Below are 26,109 nucleotides of genomic sequence, written 5' to 3' on the forward strand. Positions count from 1 at the left end.
CCATCCATAATTGTATTATTATTATAATATATACCACCTAACCGTGGTTTTTTTATACCACCTAACCGTGGCAGTCCGTCCATAATTGTATACTAGTATCCAATCCATCCATCTCCATTGTTTACCTGAGGTGCCTTTTAGTTCTGCCTATAAAATATGGAGAACAAAAAAGTTGAGGTTCCAAAATTAGGGAAAGATCAAGATCCACTTCCACCTCGTGCTGAAGCTGCTGCCACTAGTCATGGCCGAGACGATGAAATGCCAGCAACGTCGTCTGCCAAGGCCGATGCCCAATGTCATAGTACAGAGCATGTCAAATCCAAAACACCAAATATCAGAAAAAAAAGGACTCCAAAACCTAAAATAAAATTGTCGGAGGAGAAGCGTAAACTTGCCAATATGCCATTTACCACACGGAGTGGCAAGGAACGGCTGAGGCCCTGGCCTATGTTCATGGCTAGTGGTTCAGCTTCACATGAGGATGGAAGCACTCAGCCTCTCGCTAGAAAACTGAAAAGACTCAAGCTGGCAAAAGCACCGCAAAGAACTGTGCGTTCTTTGAAATCCCAAATCCACAAGGAGAGTCCAATTGTGTCGTTTGCGATGCCTGACCTTCCCAACACTGGACGTGAAGAGCATGCGCCTTCCACTATTTGCATGCCCCCTGCAAGTGCTGGAAGGAGCACCCGCAGTCCAGTTCCTGATAGTCAGATTGAAGATGTCAGTGTTGAAGTACACCAGGATGAGGAGGATATGGGTGTTGCTGGCGCTGGGGAGGAAATTGACCAGGAGGATTCTGATGGTGAGGTGGTTTGTTTAAGTCAGGCACCCGGGGAGACACCTGTTGTCCGTGGGAGGAATATGGCCGTTGACATGCCAGGTGAAAATACCAAAAAAATCAGCTCTTCGGTGTGGAGGTATTTCACCAGAAATGCGGACAACAGGTGTCAAGCCGTGTGTTCCCTTTGTCAAGCTGTAATAAGTAGGGGTAAGGACGTTAACCACCTCGGAACATCCTCCCTTATACGTCACCTGCAGCGCATTCATAATAAGTCAGTGACAAGTTCAAAAACTTTGGGTGACAGCGGAAGCAGTCCACTGACCAGTAAATCCCTTCCTCTTGTAACCAAGCTCACGCAAACCACCCCACCAACTCCCTCAGTGTCAATTTCCTCCTTCCCCAGGAATGCCAATAGTCCTGCAGGCCATGTCACTGGCAAGTCTGACGAGTCCTCTCCTGCCTGGGATTCCTCCGATGCATCCTTGCGTGTAACGCCTACTGCTGCTGGCGCTGCTGTTGTTGCCGCTGGGAGTCGATGGTCATCCCAGAGGGGAAGTCGTAAGCCCACTTGTACTACTTCCAGTAAGCAATTGACTGTTCAACAGTCCTTTGCGAGGAAGATGAAATATCACAGCAGTCATCCTACTGCAAAGCGGATAACTGAGTCCTTGACAACTATGTTGGTGTTAGACGTGCGTCCGGTATCCGCCGTTAGTTCACAGGGAACTAGACAATTTATTGAGGCAGTGTGCCCCCGTTACCAAATACCATCTAGGTTCCACTTCTCTAGGCAGGCGATACCGAGAATGTACACGGACGTCAGAAAAAGACTCACCAGTGTCCTAAAAAATGCAGTTGTACCCAATGTCCACTTAACCACGGACATGTGGACAAGTGGAGCAGGGCAGGGTCAGGACTATATGACTGTGACAGCCCACTGGGTAGATGTATGGACTCCCGCCGCAAGAACAGCAGCGGCGGCACCAGTAGCAGCATCTCGCAAACGCCAACTCTTTCCTAGGCAGGCTACGCTTTGTATCACCGCTTTCCAGAATACGCACACAGCTGAAAACCTCTTACGGCAACTGAGGAAGATCATCGCGGAATGGCTTACCCCAATTGGACTCTCCTGTGGATTTGTGGCATCGGACAACGCCAGCAATATTGTGTGTGCATTAAATATGGGCAAATTCCAGCACGTCCCATGTTTTGCACATACCTTGAATTTGGTGGTGCAGAATTTTTTAAAAAACGACAGGGGCGTGCAAGAGATGCTGTCGGTGGCCAGAAAAATTGCGGGACACTTTCGGCGTACAGGCACCACGTACAGAAGACTGGAGCACCACCAAAAACTACTGAACCTGCCCTGCCATCATCTGAAGCAAGAAGTGGTAACGAGGTGGAATTCAACCCTCTATATGCTTCAGAGGTTGGAGGAGCAGCAAAAGGCCATTCAAGCCTATACAATTGAGCACGATATAGGAGATGGAATGCACCTGTCTCAAGTGCAGTGGAGAATGATTTCAACGTTGTGCAAGGTTCTGATGCCCTTTGAACTTGCCACACGTGAAGTCAGTTCAGACACTGCCAGCCTGAGTCAGGTCATTCCCCTCATCAGGCTTTTGCAGAAGAAGCTGGAGGCATTGAAGAAGGAGCTAACACGGAGCGATTCCGCTAGGCATGTGGGACTTGTGGATGCAGCCCTTAATTCGCTTAACAAGGATTCACGGGTGGTCAATCTGTTGAAATCAGAGCACTACATTTTGGCCACCGTGCTCGATCCTAGATTTAAAGCCTACCTTGGATCTCTCTTTCCGGCAGACACAGGTCTGCTGGGGTTGAAAGACCTGCTGGTGACAAAATTGTCAAGTCAAGCGGAACGCGACCTGTCAACATCTCCTCCTTCACATTCTCCCGCAACTGGGGGTGCGAGGAAAAGGCTCAGAATTCCGAGCCCACCCGCTGGCGGTGATGCAGGGCAGTCTGGAGCGACTGCTGATGCTGACATCTGGTCCGGACTGAAGGACCTGACAACGATTACGGACATGTCGTCTACTGTCACTGCATATGATTCTCTCAACATTGATAGAATGGTGGAGGATTATATGAGTGACCGCATCCAAGTAGGCACGTCACACAGTCCGTACTTATACTGGCAGGAAAAAGAGGCAATTTGGAGGCCCTTGCACAAACTGGCTTTATTCTACCTAAGTTGCCCTCCCACAAGTGTGTACTCCGAAAGAGTGTTTAGTGCCGCCGCTCACCTTGTCAGCAATCGGCGTACGAGGTTACATCCAGAAAATGTGGAGAAGATGATGTTCATTAAAATGAATTATAATCAATTCCTCCGCGGAGACATTGACCAGCAGCAATTGCCTCCACAAAGTACACAGGGAGCTGAGATGGTGGATTCCAGTGGGGACGAATTGATAATCTGTGAGGAGGGGGATGTACACGGTGATATATCGGAGGGTGAAGATGAGGTGGACATCTTGCCTCTGTAGAGCCAGTTTGTGCAAGGAGAGATTAATTGCTTCTTTTTTGGGGGGGGGTCCAAACCAACCCGTCATATCAGTCACAGTCGTGTGGCAGACCCTGTCACTGAAATGATGGGTTGGTTAAAGTGTGCATGTCCTGTTTTGTTTATACAACATAAGGGTGGGTGGGAGGGCCCAAGGATAATTCCATCTTGCACCTCTTTTTTCTTTTCTTTTTCTTTGCATCATGTGCTGATTGGGGAGGGTTTTTTGGAAGGGACATCCTGCGTGACACTGCAGTGCCACTCCTAGATGGGCCCGGTGTTTGTGTCGGCCACTAGGGTCGCTAATCTTACTCACACAGCTACCTCATTGCGCCTCTTTTTTTCTTTGCGTCATGTGCTGTTTGGGGAGGGTTTTTTGGAAGGGACATCCTGCGTGACACTGCAGTGCCACTCCTAGATGTGCCCGGTGTTTGTGTCGGCCACTAGGGTCGCTAATCTTACTCACACAGTCAGCTACCTCATTGCGCCTCTTTTTTTCTTTGCATCATGTGCTGTTTGGGGAGGGTTTTTTGGAAGGGCCATCCTGCGTGACACTGCAGTGCCACTCCTAGATGGGCCCGGTGTTTGTGTCGGCCACTAGGGTCGCTAATCTTACTCACACAGCTACCTCATTGCGCCTCTTTTTTTCTTTGCGTCATGTGCTGTTTGGGGAGGGTTTTTTGGAAGGGACATCCTGCGTGACACTGCAGTGCCACTCCTAGATGGGCCCGGTGTTTGTGTCGGCCACTAGGGTCGCTTATCTTTCTCACACAGCTACCTCATTGCGCCTCTTTTTTTCTTTGCGTCATGTGCTGTTTGGGGAGGGTTTTTTGGAAGGGACATCCTGCGTGACACTGCAGTGCCACTCCTAGATGGGCCCGGTGTTTGTGTCGGCCACTAGGGTCGCTTATCTTTCTCACACAGTCAGCTACCTCATTGCGCCTCTTTTTTTCTTTGCGTCATGTGCTGTTTGGGGAGGGTTTTTTGGAAGGGACATCCTGCGTGACACTGCAGTGCCACTCCTAGATGGGCCCGGTGTTTGTGTCGGCCACTAGGGTCGCTTATCTTTCTCACACAGTCAGCTACCTCATTGCGCCTCTTTTTTTCTTTGCGTCATGTGCTGTTTGGGGAGGGTTTTTTGGAAGGGACATCCTGCGTGACACTGCAGTGCCACTCCTAGATGGGCCCGGTGTTTGTGTCGGCCACTAGGGTCGCTTATCTTTCTCACACAGTCAGCTACCTCATTGCGCCTCTTTTTTTCTTTGCGTCATGTGCTGTTTGGGGAGGGTTTTTTGGAAGGGACATCCTGCGTGACACTGCAGTGCCACTCCTAGATGGGCCCGGTGTTTGTGTCGGCCACTAGGGTCGCTAATCTTACTCACACAGCTACCTCATTGCGCCTCTTTTTTTCTTTGCGTCATGTGCTGTTTGGGGAGGGTTTTTTGGAAGGGACATCCTGCGTGACACTGCAGTGCCACTCCTAGATGGGCCCGGTGTTTGTGTCGGCCACTAGGGTCGCTTATCTTACTCACACAGCGACCTCGGTGCAAATTTTAGGACTAAAAATAATATTGTGAGGTGTGATGTGTTCAGAATAGGCTGAAAATGAGTGTAAATTATGTTTTTTGAGGTTAATAATACTTTGGGATCAAAATTACCCCCAAATTCTATGATTTAAGCTGTTTTTTAGGGTTTTTTGAAAAAAACACCCGAATCCAAAACACACCCGAATCCGACAAAAAAAATTCGGTGAGGTTTTGCCAAAACGCGGTCGAACCCAAAACACGGCCGCGGAACCGAACCCAAAACCAAAACACAAAACCCGAAAAATTTCCGGCGCTCATCTCTATTGAAAATAAGGAAAATTCTGTTATTTAAGAATAAAGTGTCTTGCTTTATCAAGCAGAGATAAAGGTTTTGCATGTCAAAGAACATTAGGAAATAATAATAATAATAATACATTTTCTGGTACATAATTAGTTTTATATACAGTCAAATATGAGCTTTTAATGTGTTGAACATAAGTTAATATGTGGAGCCTATCATGCACATGCCCCAATACTAAGTTTATGCAAGTACAGGGGATGCAGGGTCATGCACATCTCAGTCACATCTCCACTTGTGACTGAAGGAACATAAATGGGCTTTATAGAGGCTTGCAGTAAGGGTGTTTAGACAGAATTGTAGGCTATGGGGTCTACTGAATTGAAGTCGGAACTGCCGTCTAGTCAGAAAGACGGCAGTTTCTGACTTTTTTAGGTCGAATCATGATTCGACCTGTTCAATAGTTTTGACGTTTTCCCGACTTGTCGGCAATTCCAACTTATTAGAAAACACGTGGATCAGTGGATTAGCAGCGGATTTACATGTTTTGTCGGATTTGCGGCAAAATCCGACAGGTTCTAGTCCCGTTTTTTGACAATGTCAATCCGACTTTAAAAAAGTCGGATTGGCATTATCGAAAACGTGCAATATCTGTCGGATTTGCCCGCAAATTTAATACTGCATTGTCGGATCCCCTCCGTTGGAGAGGATCCGACATGCATTGAATAGACCCCTATATAGAGTTCTTTGTGCAAAAAATATGTAGGCCTGATTTAGAGTTATCATACAAAAAGTCTCTTATCAGGAAGCACTGCTAACGGGTTCAATTTTGACACAATTATGGATACATTTCACTATAATTTATTAAACATACACAGTATGGCCATATGAACAATACATAAAATACCCTAAGATACAATAAAGATCGTACAATAAAATACAGATCTGGCTGGTATAATTAACCTTCATCGATGGCTATGTTTTTATTTAGCCTGCATAATTAATAGTAATCTTATCAAAGCAATGAAATACAATTAAATCTTACTCTACAAATACAGGTTGAGTATCCATTATCCAAAATGCTTGGGACCAGAAGTATTTTGGATATCGGATTTTTCCGTATTTTGGAATAATTGCATACCATAATGAGATATCATGGTGATGGGACCTAGGTCTAAGCACAGAATGCATTTATGTTTCATATATACCTTATACACACAGCCTGAAGGTCATTTTAGCCAATATTTTTTTATAACTTTGTGCATTAAACAAAGTGTGTGTACAGTCACACAATTCATTTATGTTTCATATACACCTTATACACACAGCCTGAGGGTCTTATAATACAATACTTTTTAATAACTGTGTATTTAACAAAGTTTGTGTACATTGAGCCATCAGAAAACAAAGGTTTCACTATCTCAGTCTCACTCCAAAAATTCCGTATTTCGGAATATTCTGTATTTCGGAATATTTGGATATGGGATACTCAACCTGTATATTGCTGCACTCTGTGGCTGTTATTATTACAGCAGAGTCACAACAGCTTTCTAATAACTCAGTTGTTATACATCCACTCCTGTGGGAAAATTTTCACTTAACTGCTTATAGAGAATAATAAAGTTTTTCACTTTAATCTCTAGGATATATTTCAATTCCTTTGGGATTATTCAAATATAAGGAATAGCAACCGTATTATCTAGTTTTGGGATTCCTCACCTTGAGAATCGATTAGCAGTCTTCCTGTTTCGCTAGTCAAATCGGAACATGCAGAGAATCATATGCAAATGAGCTGGAGTCAGAAATGCACTCAATGCAGCTGTAGTGTTGTTTTTAACCACTTAACTGACTATTTCCCCCCCCCCCCCAAAAAAAAAGCTCAGAAATTTAAATTTTTTTTAAAGAGTGAAATAGGTGAAGAACATGAATTTAATCCTATCCAAAATGATTTTAGTTAAAAAAAAATTATATATACATATACATATATATATAGATAGATAGATAGATAGATAGATAGATAGATAGATAGATAGATAGATAGATAGATAGATACACATATGATTTTTATTTTATTTTTTTTACTTTTTTTCAAACATCGGAACATTGATCGGGAACATTGTGACCGTCGCAACTTTAGGTTTTAGAGCCCGGACAGCTGCCATGTACACAAGGGGTATGATTTACACTTACCAGCAGCTGCCATTGTCTGCAGCCGCTGGGGGTGGGGAATCCTGCTGTGCTGACCGATCAGCAATGATTGGCAGCACGGCAACACTGAGGGCAGGGTGCAGGGAGGCAGTGGGACCTTCCGGTCCCTATGACAGCAGCAGCGGAGGTAAGGTTCCCTTCCCTGCCACTGCTAACACAGTTTATCTGGCTGGTCGCATCCTGTGAAAACACTCTTTTTTACATTTTGTTAGTAAAAATAATGTTAATAAACGCATTGAGATTTTTGAGGCAGTGGCAGCTTAGCGCATATTCTCATATTATCTGTGTTCCTATTCGCAGCTGCGTATGCATAAGCGTACATCTCTGTATATGACTTTGTATGCATAAGTATACAGATGTATTATTAGCACAGAGTATAGTGCTGTACATAAGTGCACTGATAATAAGGATGGTTACCAAACCAAATGTCTGCATATACTGTAGGTGGCATGTCCACAGAGATGTGCCCAATTCTGATGACAGTATGGGTGTTTTGCACCAATACTTTAAAGATTGATAAGTATTGTAGTTCTCAAATGGCGTACAAAAATAAGAATTTACTTACCGATAATTCTATTTCTCGTAGTCCGTAGTGGATGCTGGGGACTCCGTCAGGACCATGGGGATTAGCGGCTCCGCAGGAGACAGGGCACAAAAGTAAAAGCTTTAGGATCAGGTGGTGTGCACTGGCTCCTCCCCCTATGACCCTCCTCCAAGCCTCAGTTAGGATACTGTGCCCGGACGAGCGTACACAATAAGGAAGGATTTTGAATCCCGGGTAAGACTCATACCAGCCACACCAATCACACTGTACAACCTGTGATCTGAACCCAGTTAACAGCATGATAACAGCGGAGCCTCTGAAAAGATGGCTCACAACAATAATAACCCGATTTTTGTAACAATAACTATGTACAAGTATTGCAGACAATCCGCACTTGGGATGGGCGCCCAGCATCCACTACGGACTACGAGAAATAGAATTATCGGTAAGTAAATTCTTATTTTCTCTGACGTCCTAAGTGGATGCTGGGGACTCCGTCAGGACCATGGGGATTATACCAAAGCTCCCAAATGGGCGGGAGAGTGCGGATGACTCTGCAGCACCGAATGAGAGAACTCCAGGTCCTCCTCAGTCAGGGTGTGCCCCTGACCAAGTAGCTGCTCGGCAAAGTTGTAAAGCCGAGACCCCTCGGGCAGCCGCCCAAGATGAGCCCCCTTCCTTGTGGAATGGGCATTTACATATTTTGGCTGTGGCAGGCCTGCCACAGCATGTGCAAGCTGAATTGTACTACACATCCAACTAGCAATCGTCTGCTTAGAAGCAAGAGCACCCAGTTTATTGGGTGCATACAGGATAACAGCAAGTCAGTTTTCCTGACTCCAGCCGTCCTGGAAACCTATATTTTCAGGGCCCTGACAACATCTAGCAACTTGGAGTCCTCCAAGTCCCTAGTAGCCGCAGGTACCACAATAAGCTGGTTCAGGTGAAACACTGACACCACCTTAGGGAGAAACTGGGGACGAGTCCGCAGCTCTGCCCTGTCCGAATGGACAATCAGATATGGGCTTTTGTGAGACAAAGCCGCCAATTCTGACACTCGCCTGGCCGAGGCCAGGGCCAACAGCATGGTCACTTTCCATGTGAGATATTTCAAATCCACAGATTTGAGCGGTTTAAACCAATGTGATTTGAGGAATCCCAGAACTACGTTGAGATCCCACAGTGCCACTGGAGGCACAAAAGGGGGTTGTATATGCAGTACTCCCTTGACAAACTTCTGGACTTCAGGAACTGAAGCCAATTCTTTCTGGAAGAAAATCGACAGGGCCGAAATTTGAACCTTAATGGACCCCAATTTGAGGCCCATAGACACTCCTGTTTGCTGGAAATGCAGGAATCGACCGAGTTGAAATTTCTTCGTGGGGCCTTCCTGGCCTCACACCACGCAACATATTTTCGCCACATGTGGTGATAATGTTGTGCGGTCACCTCCTTCCTGGCTTTGACCAGGGTAGGAATGACCTCTTCCGGAATGCCTTTTTCCCTTAGGATCCGGCGTTCAACCGCCATGCCGTCAAACGCAGCCGCGGTAAGTCTTGGAACAGACATGGTACTTGCTGAAGCAAGTCCCTTCTTAGCGGCAGAGGCCATGAGTCCTCTGTGAGCATCTCTTGAAGTTCCAGGTACCAAGTCCTTCTTGGCCAATCCAGAGCCACGAGTATAGTTCTTACTCCTCTACGTCTTATAATTCTCAGTACCTTGGGTATGAGAAGCAGAGGAGGGAACACATACACTGACTGGTACACCCACGGTGTTACCAGAGCGTCCACAGCTATTGCCTGAGGGTCTCTTGACCTGGCGCAATACCTGTCCAGTTTTTTGTTCAAGCGGGACGCCATCATGTCCACCTTTGGTCTTTCCCAATGGTTCACAATCATGTGGAAGACTTCCCGATGAAATCCCCACTCTCCCGGGCGTCGGAATGAACACTGCTGACAGTGCTATCACCTGATTTTCCGCCCAGCGAAGAATCCTTGCAGTTTCTGCTATTGCCCTTCTGCTTCTTGTGCCGCCCTGTCTGTTTACGTGGGCGACTGCCGTGATGTTGTCCCACTGGATCAATACCGGCTGACCTTGAAGCAGAGGTCTTGCTAAGCTTAGAGCATTGTAACTTGCCCTTAGCTCCAGTATATTTATGTGGAGAGAATTCTCCAGACTTGATCACACTCCCTGGAAATTTTTTCCCTGTGTGACTGCTCCCCAGCCTCTCAGGCTGGCATCCCTGGTCACCAGGACCCTTCCTGAATGCCGAATCTGCGGCCCATTAGTAGATGAGTACTTTGCAGCCACCGCAGAAGAAACACCCTTGTCCTTGGAGACAGGGTTATCCGCTGATGCATCTGAAGATGCGATCCGGACCATTTTTCCAGCAGATCCCACTGAAAAGTTCTTGCGTGAAAACTGCCGAATGGAATCGCTTCGTAAGAAGCCACCATTTTTCCCAGGACCCTTGTGCAATGATGCACTGACACTTTTCCTGGTTTTAGGAGGTTCCTGACGAGCTCGGATAACTCCCTGGCTTTCTTCTCTGGGAGAAACACCCTTTTCTGGACTGTGTCCAGAATCATCCCTAGGAACAGCCGATGTGTCGTCGGAAACAACTGCGGTTTTGGAATATTTAGAATCCACCCGTGCTGTTGTAGAACTACTTGAGATAGTGCTACTCCGACCTCCAACTGTTCTCTGGACCTTGCTCTTATCAGGAGGTCGTCCATTTTCTTTGAAGAAGAATCATCATTTCGGCCATTACCTTGGTAAAGACCCGGGGTGCCGTGGACAATCCAAACGGCAGCGTCTGAAACTGATAGTGACAGTTCTGTACCACGAACCTGAGGTACCCTTGGAGAGAAGGGCAAATTGGGACATGGAGGTAAGTATCCCTGATGTCCCGGGACACCCTATAGTCCCCTTCTTCCTGGTTCGCTATCACTGCTCTGAGTGACTCCATCTTGATTTGAACCTTTGTAAGTGTTCAAATATTTCAGATTTAGAATAGGTCTCACCGAGCCTTCTGGCTTCAGTACCACAACATAGTGTGGAATAATACCCCTTTCCTTGTTGTAGGAGGGGTACTTTGATTATCACCTGCTGGGAATACAGCTTGTGAATTGTTTCCAATACTGCCTCCCTGTCGGAGGGAGACGTTGGTAAAGCAGACTTCAGGAACCTGCGAGGGGGAAACGTCTCGACTTTCCAATCTGTACCCCTGGGATCCTACTTGTAGGATCCAGGGGTCCTGTACGGCCCCAGCGTCATGCTGAGAAACTTGGCAGAAGCGGTGGAGGCTTCTGTTCCTGGGAATGGGCTGCCTGCTGCAGTCTTCTTCCCTTTCCTCTATCCCTGGGCAGATATGACTCTTATGGGGACGAAAGGACTGAGGCTGAAAAGACGGTGTCTTTTTCTGCAGAGATGTGACTTAGGGTAAAAACGGTGGATTTTCCAGCAGTTGCCGTGGCCACCAGGTCCTATGGACCGACCCCAAATAACTCCTCCCCTTTATACGGCAATACTTCTTTGTGCCGTTTGGAATCTGCATCACCTGACCACTGTCGTGTCCATAAACATCTTCTGGCAGATATGGACATCGCACTTACTCTTGATGCCAGAGTGCAAATATCCCTCTGTGCATCTCGTATATATAGAAATGCATCCTTTAAATGCTCTATAGTCAATAAAATACTGTCCCTGTCAAGGGTATCAATATTTTTAGTCAGGGAATCCGACCAAGCCACCCCAGCTCTGCACATCCAGGCTGAGGCGATCGCTGGTCGCAGTATAACACCAGTATGTGTGTATATACTTCTTAGGATATTTTCCAGCCTCCTATCAGTTGGCTCCTTGAGGACGGCCCTATCTGGAGACGGTACCGCCACTTGTTTCCCAACGCGCCCTAACTTCTGGCGGGAAAGGGTATACCGCCAATAATTTTCTATCGGGGGAAACCCACGCATCATCACACACTTCATTTAATTTATCTGATTCAGGAAAAACTACAGGTAGTTTTTTCACACCCCACATAATACCCTTTTTTGTGGTACTTGTAGTATCAGAAATATGTAACACCTCCTTCATTGCCCTTAACAAGTAACGTGTGGCCCTAAAGGAAAATACGTTTGTTTCTTCACCGTCGACACTGAAATCAGTGTCCGTGTCTGTGTCGACCGACTGAGGTAAATGGGCGTTTTAAAGCCCCTGACGGTGTTTGAGACGCCTGGACAGGTACTATTTTGTTTGCCGGCCGTCTCTGTTGACATTATCACGTAATTCCTTGAATAAGCCATCCATTCCGGTGTCGACTCCCTAGAGAGTGACATCACCATTACAGGCAATTGCTCCGCCTCCTCACCAACATCGTCCTCATACATGTCGACACACACGTACCGACACACAGCACACACACAGGGAATGCTCTGATAGAGGACAGGACCCCACTAGCCCTTTGGGGAGACAGAGGGAGAGTTTGCCAGCACACACCAAAAACGCTATAATTATACAGGGACAACCTTTATATAAGTGTTTTTCCCTTATAGCATTTTAATATATATAGTCATATCGCCAAATAAGTGCCCCCCCTCTCTGTTTTAACCCTGTTTCTGTAGTGCAGTGCAGAGGAGAGCCTGGGAGCCTTCCCACCAGCATTTCTGTGAGGGAAAATGGCGCTGTGTGCTGAGGAGAATAGGCCCCGCCCCCTTTTCGGCGGGCTTCTTCTCCCGTTTTTCTGAGACCTGGCAGGGGTTAAATACATCCATATAGCCCCCAGGGGCTATATGTGATGTATTTTTAGCCAGAATAAGGTACTATCATTGCTGCCCAGGGCGCCCCCCCCAGCGCCCTGCACCCTCAGTGACCGCTGCTATGAAGTGTGCTGACAACAATGGCACACAGCTGCAGTGCTGTGCGCTCCCTTATGAAGACTGAAAAGTCTTCTGCCGCCGGTTTCTGGACCTCTTCACTTTTCGGCATCTGCAAGGGGGTCGGCGGCGCGGCTCCGGGACGAACCCCAGGGTGAGACCTGTGTTCCGACTCCCTCTGGAGCTAATGGTGTCCAGTAGCCTAAGAAGCCAATCCATCCTGCACGCAGGTGAGTTCACTTCTCTCCCCTAAGTCCCTCGATGCAGTGAGCCTGTTGCCAGCAGGACTCACTGAAAATAAAAAACCTAACAAAACTTTTACTCTAAGCAGCTCTTTAGGAGAGCCACCTAGATTGCACCCTTCTCGGCCGGGCACAAAAATCTAACTGAGGCTTGGAGGAGGGTCATAGGGGGAGGAGCCAGTGCACACCACCTGATCCTAAAGCTTTTACTTTTGTGCCCTGTCTCCTGCGGAGCCGCTAATCCCCATGGTCCTGACGGAGTCCCCAGCATCCACTTAGGACGTCAGAGAAATTATATACTATAAAAATAAATGTATTTGATATATTTTTCTTTTCTTTAGCTTCCTGTTTCCGTAAGTGCTCATGGTCACAGTGGTTTGATGTGAGTTATCCTACAAATGGAACCAGTGGAGGAGATTACGAGACATATGAGAATATCACAAAAGCTGGATATCATCTGTGTGAGAAACCAGAGAACATTTCCTGCAGAGCAAAGCAATTCCCAGATAAACTGGACAAACTGGGACAGAAAGTGACATGTGATGTCTCCTATGGGCTCATCTGTAACAACAAAGACCAAGATGGGGTTGTACCTCTGTGTTACAACTATGAGATAAGTGTGTATTGCTGTCTCCCACTCCCAAGTTACTGCTTAACTACAACCCCTCTCACCACAACAACCACAACTCAGAGTACAACAACGTCTGCATCACCAACAACCACTGTTACTAAGACTACAACTTCTCCAGAGACATCTACTCCCACAACTACAAAGGCCACAACAACATCAACTCAGAGTACAACATCTACATCACCAACAACCACTGTTACTAAGACCACAACTTCTCCAGAAACATCTACTCCCACAACTACAAAGACCACAACATCAACTCGGAGTACAGCAACATCGACATCACCAACAACCACTGTTACTACGACTACAACTACTCCAGAAATAACTACACCAGAGACATCTACTCCCACAACTACAAAGACCACATCTCCAACTACACGTAAGAGTGAAATGGGATTCAAATTCTATTTTGCATGTACAAAGTTTAAACACTGTGATATGTACATTATTCCAAAAAAAACTGTATTGAAAATAAGGAAAATTCTGTTATTTAAGAATAAAGTGTCTTGCTTTATCAAGCAGAGATAAAGGTTTTGCATGTCAAAAAACATTAGGGAATAATAATAATAATAATAATAATAATAATAATAATAATACATTTTCTGGTACATAATCAGTTTTAGAGACAGTCAAATATGAGCTTATAATGTGTTGAACATTAGTTAATATGTGGAGCCTATCATGCACATGCCCCAATACTAAGTTTATGCAAGTACAGGGGATGCAGGGTCATGCACATCTCAGTCACATCCCCACTTGTGACTGAAGGAGCATAAATGGGCTTTATAGAGGCTTGCAGTAAGGGTGTTTAGACAGAATTGTAGGCTATGGGGTCTACTGAATTGAAGTCGGAACTGCCGTCTAGTCAGAAAGACGGCAGTTTCTGACTTTTTTAGGTCGAATCATGATTCGACCTATTCAATAGTTTTGTCGTTTTCCCGACTTGTCGGCAATTCCAACTTATTGGAAAACACGTGGATCAGTGGATTAGCAGCGGATTTACATGTTTTGTCGGATTTGCGGCAAAATCCGACAGGTTCTAGTCCCGTTTTTTTGACAATGTCAATCCGACTTTAAAAAAGTCGGATTGGCATTATCGAAAACGTGCAATATCTGTCGGATTTGCCCGCAAATTTAATACTGCATTGTCGGATCCCCTCCGTTGGAGAGGATCCGACATGCATTGAATAGACCCCTATATAGAGTTCTTTGTGCAAAAAATATGTAGGCCTGATTTAGAGTTATCATACAAAAAGTCTCTTATCAGGAAGCACTGCTAACGGGTTAAATTTTGACACAATTATGGATGCATTTCACTATAATTTATTAAACATACACAGTATGGCCATATGAACAATACATAAAATACCCTAAGATACAATAAAAATCGTACAATAAAATACAGATCTGGCTGGTATAATTAACCTACATCGATGGCTATGTTTTTATATAGCCTGCATAATTAATAGTAATCTTATCAAAGCAATGAAATACAATAAAATCTCACTCCACAAATATATTGCTGCACTCTGTGGCTTTTATTATTACAGCAGAGTCACAACAGCTTTCTAATAACTCAGTTGTTATACATCCACTCCTGTGGGAAAATTTTCACTTAACTGCTTATAGAGAATAATAAAGTTTTTCACTTTAATCTCTAGGATATATTTCAATTCCTTTGGGATTATTCAAACATAAGGAATAGCAACCGTATTATCTAGTTTTGGGATTCCTCACCTTGAGAATCGATTAGCAGTCTTCCTCTTTCGCTAATCAAATCAAAACATGCAGAGAATCATATGCAAATGAGCTGGAGTCAGAAATGCACTCAATGCAGCTGTAGTGTTGTTTTTAACCACTTAACTGACTATTCCCCCCCCCAAAAAAACGCTCAGAAATTGTAATTTTTTTTAAAGAGTGAATTAGGTGAAGAACATGAATTTAATCCTATCCAAAATGATTTTAGTTAAAAAAATAATAATAATATATATATATATATATATATATATATATAGATACTTCCAGTTATGGTCGCACTCTCACCGACCCAATAGATCAACGACTGGGGTGATTCCCAAGAGGTCCAGTGTAAAGTCCAGACTCCAACATATAGAAAACCAATATAGAGGTGCACTCACCAGACATTTGCATTTAAAAAAAGCATTGAATTTTAATGCATACTTATCAGAATAATGTTTCAAACAGATAATTCAATTGTACTTCGACGTTTCGATCCCTCAGGATCATCATCAGGAGATTGCAACAGATACAACATACACAGCAGGTTACATCTGTTCATATGCACCAATATCAAGTGATCAATGCCTAGCAGGTCTCCTAAATACCCCCAGCACCTTCATGGTAGGCAGCATTTTCAATTAGCTAATTAAATTCATGGAGCCTTCCAAAACTGGAAAAGGGCAATTTGCACCATCAACATGATATAACTAATCCCCTCATAGGGACAAAAAGACAAGTACACCCCCATACCAATAGCACTTACCAACAACCAGGCTGGTCCTTACTCAAACAAAGAGAGCAGCTGGGATTGTATCAGCGTGCGTTCCATTATGTTCAAATGGAACGCAATCAGCTTCACATGGTGTGTGCAGGGCCACCCCTAATCAAACACCTTCCCCGTATTCCACCAACACGCGCCAGACACATATCGCTCGCGTGCGTTCCACCAAGCGCGGCTGGAACGCACAGCACTTCCGCATTGCGTACCCGCGTCACTTCCGGTTGCGGCTGTACGATATCACTGGGCACTAAAAAGCACCATGGCCTGGTTTCTGGGTCATTAGCCACGTATTCTCACTCTCAGGTTGGGATCTACTGGGGTGCATCAACAGTTGTTTAAGATTTCTACCCCTGCGGTACGCCATCATAGGATTATCCGTGTTGAACATAGTTAATGATGAATCTGTAGAGATGATAGGCCAATGTTTCTTAATGGATTTAGATACTCTTGAGGACTTCTGATCAAACTGAGTCACAAACATCATACGATCACCTTGATTACGTATTTTTTTACGAATGTTCTTGTGTGCTCCGGTGAGGCATCCCTCTATGGTTTTACTATCATAGCCCCTATCCAAGAAGCGTTGGCTCATTTCAGACAACTGAGATTCTGCAGTAATTGCGTCGGAATTGTTCCTTAGCACACGCATAAACTGCGAAATTGGTAGGCTGTTCTTTAAATGTGGCGGGTGATTGCTTTTCGCATGCAATATAGTGTTTCTGTCCGTTTCTTTACGGTAAAGGGTGGTACTCAATCTAGACCCATCCCATGTTACCATCACATCCAAGAATTGGATATTGTTGCGACTACACTGTCCCGTGAACCGAACATTACCTTCCAAAGAATTTAGTGTACTAAGCATACTTTCAAAGTGCTCCTCAGTGCCTCTCCACAACAAAAAAACATCATCGATGTATCTCTTATAATAGAGTATTCTCTCACCAAACTGTGGAATAATGTGTGTGGACTCATATTCATGCATAAACACTCCAGCGTAAATCGGGGCCACATTGGACCCCATCGCTGTTCCTGCGCACTGAATATAGTACCTATTGCCATACATAAAGTGATTGTGTACAAGAATGAGCTCCAACAACTCTAGAATGAATTCAACTGGTGGCCCTGCTGGTCTATGGGCAGACATTAAATTCCGAACCGCTGTGATGCCCTGCTTGTGTGGAATGATCGTATATAGGGAGGACACGTCTAATGTGCATAACAGCGTATCATCCGGTAGATCATCTAACGCCAGGATCTTGTCCAGAAAGTCCCCCGTGTCACGCAGGTAACTTGGGACAAACTGTACAAGGTCCTGCAGGAAGCTGTCCACAAACATGGCCAAGGGTTGTAACAGAGAGCCCCTGGCCGATATAATGGGCCTACCAGGGGGGGTCTAGCATGCTCTTATGCACTTTTGGCAAAGTATATATCACTGGGCAGACCGGGAAATCCACCTTAAGGAAACCCACGATCTGCTCAGTGAGCCAACCACAAGTGACTGCTCTATCCAATGAGTCATCAACAATGCGCTTGATACGGGGAATGGGATTATTGGTACATTGGATATATGTGGCCGTGTCAGATAATTGGCGTTTGATCTCCTGATCATAATCACTGGAGTTTTGAACAACAACTGCCCCGCCCTTATCGGCAGTCCGTATTGTAATAGATTGATTACCCCTAAGTGATCTAAGCGCTTTCCACTGTTCAGGTAACAAATTGCTATGAGACACCAGGTCTGTATCGTTTTCAATATCTTGTTCAACCATGCGCAAAAATGTACGTATGCTAGCATTGGAACACTGTGGATCAAATAAGCTCGGTTTTCGTAGAGATCCAACTACCTGGCTGTCTGCTGGATTACTGCTGTTATTACGAAAAAATTCTTTTAACCTCAATTTACGACCGAACTTATATTGATCCACAGCTAAATTGAAACAATCATGTCTCGATGTCGGTACAAACGACATTCCTAACGATAACAGCGACAATTCACCTGGGGATAACACATGCGAGGACAAATTGAATACCAGACCTAGGTCTGCCGTCTCCTCCTCCCTCTTCTTTTTATATCCCCCTCGCCTCGGGTGAGACCTCCGCGGCGAGTGGTATCCCTTGTATAGTGATCTAAAAAACCACTTGGTGGACGGGGGGCAGAATGGTCGGTGTCAGATGTTGAAGGGGAAGTTGTAGCCTCAAATCTATCGAAACCCTTTTGTTTGAAATACCTCTGTGGCCTCCGGCGTCGCGGTGTTTGTGCGTTACCAGTCAGCCAGCGATTGACCTGGTGATTAGCATAATCACTAGTTACTGTCTGTAGCTTCTTCCTCTTAAAGGATACTAACTCATCTTTAAAGGCATCAACGGAGGATTGTAGTTTTTCACACCACTTCTCAGTTTTATCCGCCTTAAAAGAAGGCAAACTGGCTTTGTCCAAAACTACAATCTCCTCACGTACCTTAGCTACTTCAGACCCCACCTCTTCTATTACTAGAAGGATAAGGTCTAAGGAGCATTTATTCAGCACGCCGCACCATTTGCTACAGAAGAGAGCATTGGTGCGGCCGATGGTGGGCAACCCGAAAGCCGCGTGGGATTTTTTTGGTTCTGTGATATTCTGACAAGAATTGACCGTGCGGGGTCAATTCCACCTCTCTACGTTTTAGTCTAAGAAGTTTATGATAGATATCAACTGTTTTTTCAGTAGGTAATTTCTTAAATTCCAGATGGTCAAAGTAGATCTTGTCTGCATCGTCATCTGTCAGAGACACCAAACCACTTTCTGCGGCCTGTAGTAAACTCTCGTCAAAGGCGATTGGAGCTGTCTGAGACATAGATAGAGTTGGATGACCCAGAAGCAAAATTCTGTAACGGCAACAATGCAATCTGCGTACAACCCGGTACAGTACAACTAGCTGTTAAATACCAATAGCCCAACAATTATATATCTAATCCCTAAAATCTAGGAAATTCAGCACAAAATTTACATGTGTTAGACCAAGATCTGAAATCAATCCATATCAAAACATCATGATGTGAAGAGGCAGCGAGGAGCACCAAAGCCAACACGTCTAAACAACAAAAAATTAAAAATTTAAAACTGAAGAGCACCTTCAAAATTAAGCAAGGTGAAACTTCCAATAAAAACCACTAGACTAAAGATGATATGAAAAAAACATCCATGTCAATAAGTAACGTGGGTGACAGACCAAAAACAATGTCCATATAGATAAGACTTTGTTCAAAATAATACTTCCAGGTATGGTCGCACTCTCACCGACCCAATAGATCAACGACTGGGGTGACTCCCAAGAGGTCCAGTGTAAAGTCCAGACTCCAACATATAGAAAACCAATATAGAGGGGCACTCACCAGAAATTTGCATTTAAAAAAAGCATTGAATTTTAATGCATTCTTATCAGAATAATGTTTCAAACAGATAATTCAATTGTACTTCGACGTTTCGATCCCTCAGGATCATCATCAGGAGATTGCAACAGATACAGCATACACAGCAGGTTACATCTGTTCATATGCACCAATATCAAGTGATCAATGCCTAGCAGGTCTCCTAAATACCCCCATGTTGATGGTGCAAATTGCCCTTTTCCAGTTTTGGAAGGCTCCGTGAATTTAATTAGCTAATTGAAAATGCTGCCTACCATAAAGGTGCTGGGGGTATTTAGGAGACCTGCTAGGCATTGATCACTTGATATTGGTGCATATGAACAGATGTAACCTGCTGTGTATGCTGTATCTGTTGCAATCTCCTGATGATGATCCTGAGGGATCGAAACGTCGAAGTACAATTGAATTATCTGTTTGAAACATTATTCTGATAAGTATGCATTAAAATTCAATGCTTTTTTTAAATGCAAATTTCTGGTGAGTGCCCCTCTATATTGGTTTTCTATATATATATATATATATAGATATATAGATATATATAGATAGATAGATAGATAGATAGATATAGATATATACACATATGATTTTTATTTTTATTTTTTTACTTTTTTTCAAACATCGGAACATTGATCGTGAACATTGTGACCGTCGCAACTTTAGGTTTTAGAGCCCGGACAGCTGCCATGTACACAAGGAGTATGATTTACACTTACCAGCAGCTGCCATTGTCTGCAGCCGCTGGGGGTGGGGAATTCTGCTGTGCTGACCGATCAGCAATGATTGGCAGCACGGCAACACTGAGGGAAGGGTGCAGGGAGGCAGTGGGACCTTCCGGTCCCTCTGACAGCAGCAGCGGAGGTAAGGTTCCCTTCCCTGCCACTGCTAACACAGTTTATCTGGCTGGTCGCATCCTGTGAAAACACTCTTTTTTACATTTTATTAGTAAAAATAATGTTAATAAATAGGCCCCTATGTATGAACGCATTGAGATTTTTGAGGCAGTGGCAGCTTAGCGCATATTCTCATATTATCTGTGTTCCTATTCGCAGCTGCGTATGCATAAGCGTACATCTCTGTATATGACTTTGTATGCATAAGTATACAGATGTATTATTAGCACAGAGTATAGTGCTGTACATAAGTGCACTGATAATAAGGATGGTTACCAAACCAAATGTCTGCATATACTGTAGGTGGCATGTCCACAGAGATGTGCCCAATTCTGATGACAGTATGGGTGTTTTGCACCAATACTTTAAAGATTGATAAGTATTGTAGTTCTCAAATGGCGTACAAAATTATATACTATAAAAATAAATGTATTTGATATATTTATCTTTTCTTTAGCTTCCTGTTTCCGTAAGTGCTCATGGTCACAGTGGTTTGATGTGAGTTATCCTACAAATGGAACCAGTGGAGGAGATTACGAGACATATGAGAATATCACAAAAGCTGGATATCATCTGTGTGAGAAACCAGAGAACATTTCCTGCAGAGCAAAGCAACTCCCAGCTATACCACTGGACAAACTGGGACAGAAAGTGACATGTGATGTCTCCTATGGGCTCATCTGTAACAACAAAGACAAAGATGGGGTCTTACCTGTGTGTTACAACTATGAGATAAGTGTGTATTGCTGTCTCCCACTCCCAAGTTACTGCTTAACTACAACCCCTGTCACCACAACAACCACAACTCAGAGTACAACATCTACATCACCAACAACCACTGTTACTAAGACCACAACTTCTCCAGAAACATCTACTCCCACAACTACAAAGACCACAACAACATCAACTCAGAGTACAACATCTACATCACCAACAACCACTGTTACTAAGACCACAACTTCTCCAGAAACATCTACTCCCACAACTACAAAGACCACAACATCAACTCGGAGTACAGCAACATCGACATCACCAACAACCACTGTTACTACGACTACAACTACTCCAGAAATAACTACACCAGAGACATCTACTCCCACAACTACAAAGACCACATCTCCAACTACACGTAAGAGTGAAATGGGATTCAAATTCTATTTTGCATGTACAAAGTTTAAACACTGTGATATGTACATTATTCCAAAAAAAACTGTATTGAAAATAAGGAAAATTCTGTTATTTAAGAATAAAGTGTCTTGCTTTATCAAGCAGAGATAAAGGTTTTGCATGTCAAAGAACATTAGGAAATAATAATAATAATAATACATTTTCTGGTACATAATCAGTTTTAGAGACAGTCAAATATGAGCTTATAATGTGTTGAACATTAGTTAATATGTGGAGCCTATCATGCACATGCCCCAATACTAAGTTTATGCAAGTACAGGGGATGCAGCAGTGGCGTGCGGTGAGGTCAGTGGCTGGTGAGGCACTACAGCCATAATGTCCACCGGATCCTGCCGATGACCCCTATCGCCACCGAGCCAATGCCCGCTACTGCCTCTGAGCCAATGCCTGCTGCCACCGCCAATGGCTTACAAACTTGCCTACCATCAACTGACCCAGCCCTCCGCCACTAATTTGCATCTCAGTCCGATGCCGCAAATGCCCGCTGCCTGCCTCTCATACTTGTGATATATTGTACATTTTTATAGAAAAAAAATAAAAATGAGTGTTTGGGACTGGGAAGGGAGTGGGAGGAGGACATAAATGCAATTTTGTTGTCTAGGGCTTCCATTAACTTAATGGAGAAGGGTCTTAATGGGTTAAAAAAAAATAAAAAAAAATGTGTGAGGTCCCCCCTCCTAAGCATAACCAGCCTCGGGCTCTTTGAGCCGGTCCTGGTTGTTTAAATACTGGGAAAAAATTGGACAGGGGTTCCCCGTATTTAGACAACCAGCACCGGGCTCTTAGACCGGTCCTGGTTCCAAAAATACAGGGGACAAAAGATGTAGGGGTCCCCCCGTATTTTTAAAACCAGCACCGGGCTCCACTAGCCAGGGACATAATGCCACAGCCGGGGGACACATTTATGTAGGTCCCTGCGGCCATGGCATTACCCCCCCAACTAGTCACCCCTGGCCGGGGTTCCCTGGAGGAGTGGGAACCCCTTAAATCAAGGGGTCCCCCCCCTCCAGGCACCCAAGGGCCAGGGGTGAACCCCGAGGCTGTCCCCAACACCCCTGGGCGGTGGGTGCAAGGCTGATAGCCATAAGTGTGTAAAAAAAAAAAAGAATATTGTTTTTTGTTGTGGAGCTACAAGGCCCAGCAAGCCTCCCCCGCTTGCTGGTACTTGGAGAACCTCAAGTACGAGCATGCGGGGAAATAACGGGCCCGCTGGTACCTGTAGTTCTACAACAACAAAAAATACCCAAATAAAAACACAACACACACACACCGTGAAAGAAAAAATTTATTAAAACACACTTACACACTCACACATACTTACCTACATCCCACGCCGGTCACGTCCACTTGTCCATGTAGAATCCAATAGGTGGTTCCTGTAAAAATGAGAGAGATTACATACCTACATCCCACGCCGGTCACGTCCACTTGTCCAGTAGAATCCAAAAGGGGTACCTATAAAAATGAAAAATAAGATTTTACTCACCGGTAAATCTATTTCTCGTAGTCCGTAGTGGATGCTGGGAACTCCGTAAGGACCATGGGGAATAGACGGGCTCCGCAGGAGACTGGGCACTCTAAAAGAAAGATTAGGTACTATCTGGTGTGCACTGGCTCCTCCCTCTATGCCCCTCCTCCAGACCTCAGTTAGGATACTGTGCCCGGAAGAGCTGACACAATAAGGAAGGATTTTGAATCCCGGGTAAGACTCATACCAGCCACACCAATCACACCGTATAACTCGTGATACTATACCCAGTTAACAGTATGAAATATAACTGAGCCTCTCAACAGATGGCTCAACAATAACCCTTTAGTTAGGCAATAACTATATACAAGTATTGCAGACAATCCGCACTTGGGATGGGCGCCCAGCATCCACTACGGACTACGAGAAATAGATTTACCAGTGAGTAAAATCTTATTTTCTCTGACGTCCTAGTGGATGCTGGGAACTCCGTAAGGACCATGGGGATTATACCAAAGCTCCCAAACGGGCGGGAGAGTGCGGATGACTCTGCAGCACCGAATGAGAGAACTCAAGGTCCTCCTCAGCCAGGGTATCACATTTGTAGAATTTAGCAAACGTGTTTGCTCCTGACCAAGTTGCAGCTCGGCAAAGTTGTAAAGCCGAGACCCCTCGGGCAGCCGCCCAAGATGAGCCCACTTTCCTCGTGGAATGGTCTGTTACTGATTTAGGATGCGGCAATCCAGCCGCAGAATGCTCCAGCTGAATTGTGCTACAAATTCAGCGAGCAATAGTCTGCTTAGAAGCAGGAGCACCTATTTTGTTGGGTGCCTACAGGATAAAAAACGAGTCAGTTTTCCTGACTCCAGCCGTCCAGGAAATATAAATTTTTAAGGCCCTGACTATGTCCAGTAACTTGGAATCTTCCAAGTCCCTAGTAGCCGCAGGCACTACAATAGGCTGGTTCAAGTGAAAAGCTGATACCACCTTAGGGAGAAACTGGGGACGAGTCCTCAATTCTGCCCTATCCATATGGAAAATCAGATAAGGGCTTTTACATGACAAAGCCGCCAATTCTGACACACGCCTGGCCGAAGCCAAGGCCAATAACATGACCACTTTCCACGTGAGATATTTCAAATCCACAGTTTTAAGTGGCTCAAACCAATGTGATTTTAGGAAACTCAACACCACGTTGAGATCCGAAGGAACCACAGGAGGCACAAAAGGGGGCTGAATATGTAGCACTCCCTTTACAAATGTCTGAACTCCAGGCAGTGAAGCCAGTTCTTTCTGGAAGAAAATCGACAGAGCCGAAATCTGGACCTTAATGGAACCCAATTTTAGGCCCATAGTCACTCCTGACTGTAGGAAGTGCAGAAAACGACCCAGCTGAAATTCCTCTGTTGGGCCTTCCTGGCCTCACACCACGCAACATATTTTCGCCAAATACGGTGATAATGGTTTGCGGTTACTTCTTTCCTGGCTTTTATCAGCGTAGGAATGACTTCCTCCGGAATGCCCTTTTGCTTTAGGATCCGGAATTCAACCGCCATGCCGTCCAACGCAGCCGCGGTAAGTCTTGGAACAGACAGGGCCCCTGCTGTAGCAGATCCTGTCCGAGCGGTAGAGGCCATGGGTCCTCTGATATTATTTCTTGAAGTTCTGGGTACCAAGCTCTTCTTGGCCCATCCGGAACCACGAGTATCGTTCTTACTCCTCGTTTTCTTATTATTCTCAGTACCTTTGGTATGAGAGGCAGAGGAGGGAATACATAAACCGACTGGTACACCCACGGTGTCACTAGAGCGTCCACAGCTATTGCCTGAGGGTCCCTTGACCTGGCGCAATATCTAGTTTTTTGTTTAGGCGGGACGCCATCATGTCCACCTGTGGCCTTTCCCAACGGTTTACCAACAGTTGGAAGACTTCTGGATGAAGTCCCCACTCTCCCGGGTGTCGGTCGTGTCTGCTGAGGAAGTCTGCTTCCCAGTTGTCCACTCCCGGAATGAACACTGCTGACAGTGCTAAGACGTGATTTTCCGCCCATCGGAGAATCCTTGTGGCTTCTGCCATCGCCATCCTGCTTCTTGTGCCGCCCTGTCGGTTTACATGGGCGACTGCCGTGATGTTGTCTGATTGGATCAGTACCGGCTGGTTTTGAAGCAGAGGCCTTGCCAGACTTAGGGCATTGTAAATGGCCCTCAGTTCCAGAATATTTATGTGTAGGGACGACTCCTGACTTGACCAAAGACCTTGGAAATTTCTTCCCTGTGTGACTGCCCCCCAGCCTCGAAGGCTGGCATCCGTGGTTACCAGGACCCAGTCCTGTATGCCGAATCTGCGGCCCTCTTGAAGATGAGCACTCTGCAGCCACCACAGTAGAGAGACCCTGGTCCTTGGAGACAGGGTTATCAGCCGATGCATCTGAAGATGCGATTCCGACCACTTGTCCAAGAGGTCCCACTGAAAGGTTCTTGCATGGAACCTGCCGAATGGAATTTTGCTTCGTAAGAAGCTACCATTTTTCCCAGGACTCGTGTGCAGTGATGCACCGATACCTGTTTTGGTTTCAGGAGGTCTCTGACTAGAGATGACAGCTCCTTGGCTTTCTCCTGCAGGAGAAACACTTTTTTCCTGTTCTGTGTCCAGAACCATCCCCAGGAACAGCAGGCGTGTGGTAGGAACCAGCTGTGACTTTGGAATGTATAGAATCCATCCGTGCTGTTGTAGCACTTCCCGAGATAGTGCTACTCCGACCAACAACTGCTCCATGGACCTCGCCTTTATAAGGAGATCGTCCAAGTACGGGATAATTAAAAACTCCCTTTTTTCGAAGGAGTATCATCATTTCTGCCATTACCTTGGTAAAGACCCTCGGTGCCGTGGACAGTCCAAACGGCAGTGTTTGGAATTGGTAATGGCAATCCTGTACCACAAATCTGAGGTACTCCTGGTGAGGATGGTAAATGGGGACATGTAGGTAAGCATCCTTGATGTCCAGGGATA

General features: G+C 45.1%; 1 protein-coding gene across 1 annotated transcript in view; it reads left to right on the forward strand.

The window, feature by feature from the left end:
- Positions 1–26,109, forward strand: part of LOC134968664 (mucin-5AC-like) — a 509,092-nt gene that overhangs the window by 322,535 nt on the left and 160,448 nt on the right. The window contains exons 32-33 of the mRNA XM_063944186.1: positions 13,333–14,004; positions 20,902–21,573. Of these exons, the coding sequence (XP_063800256.1) occupies positions 13,333–14,004; positions 20,902–21,573 (1,344 nt within the window). The remainder of the gene's footprint in view (positions 1–13,332; positions 14,005–20,901; positions 21,574–26,109) is intronic.

The sequence above is a fragment of the Pseudophryne corroboree genome, chromosome 11 (assembly GCF_028390025.1).
Source record: "Pseudophryne corroboree isolate aPseCor3 chromosome 11, aPseCor3.hap2, whole genome shotgun sequence".
Taxonomy (NCBI): Eukaryota; Metazoa; Chordata; class Amphibia; order Anura; family Myobatrachidae; genus Pseudophryne; species Pseudophryne corroboree.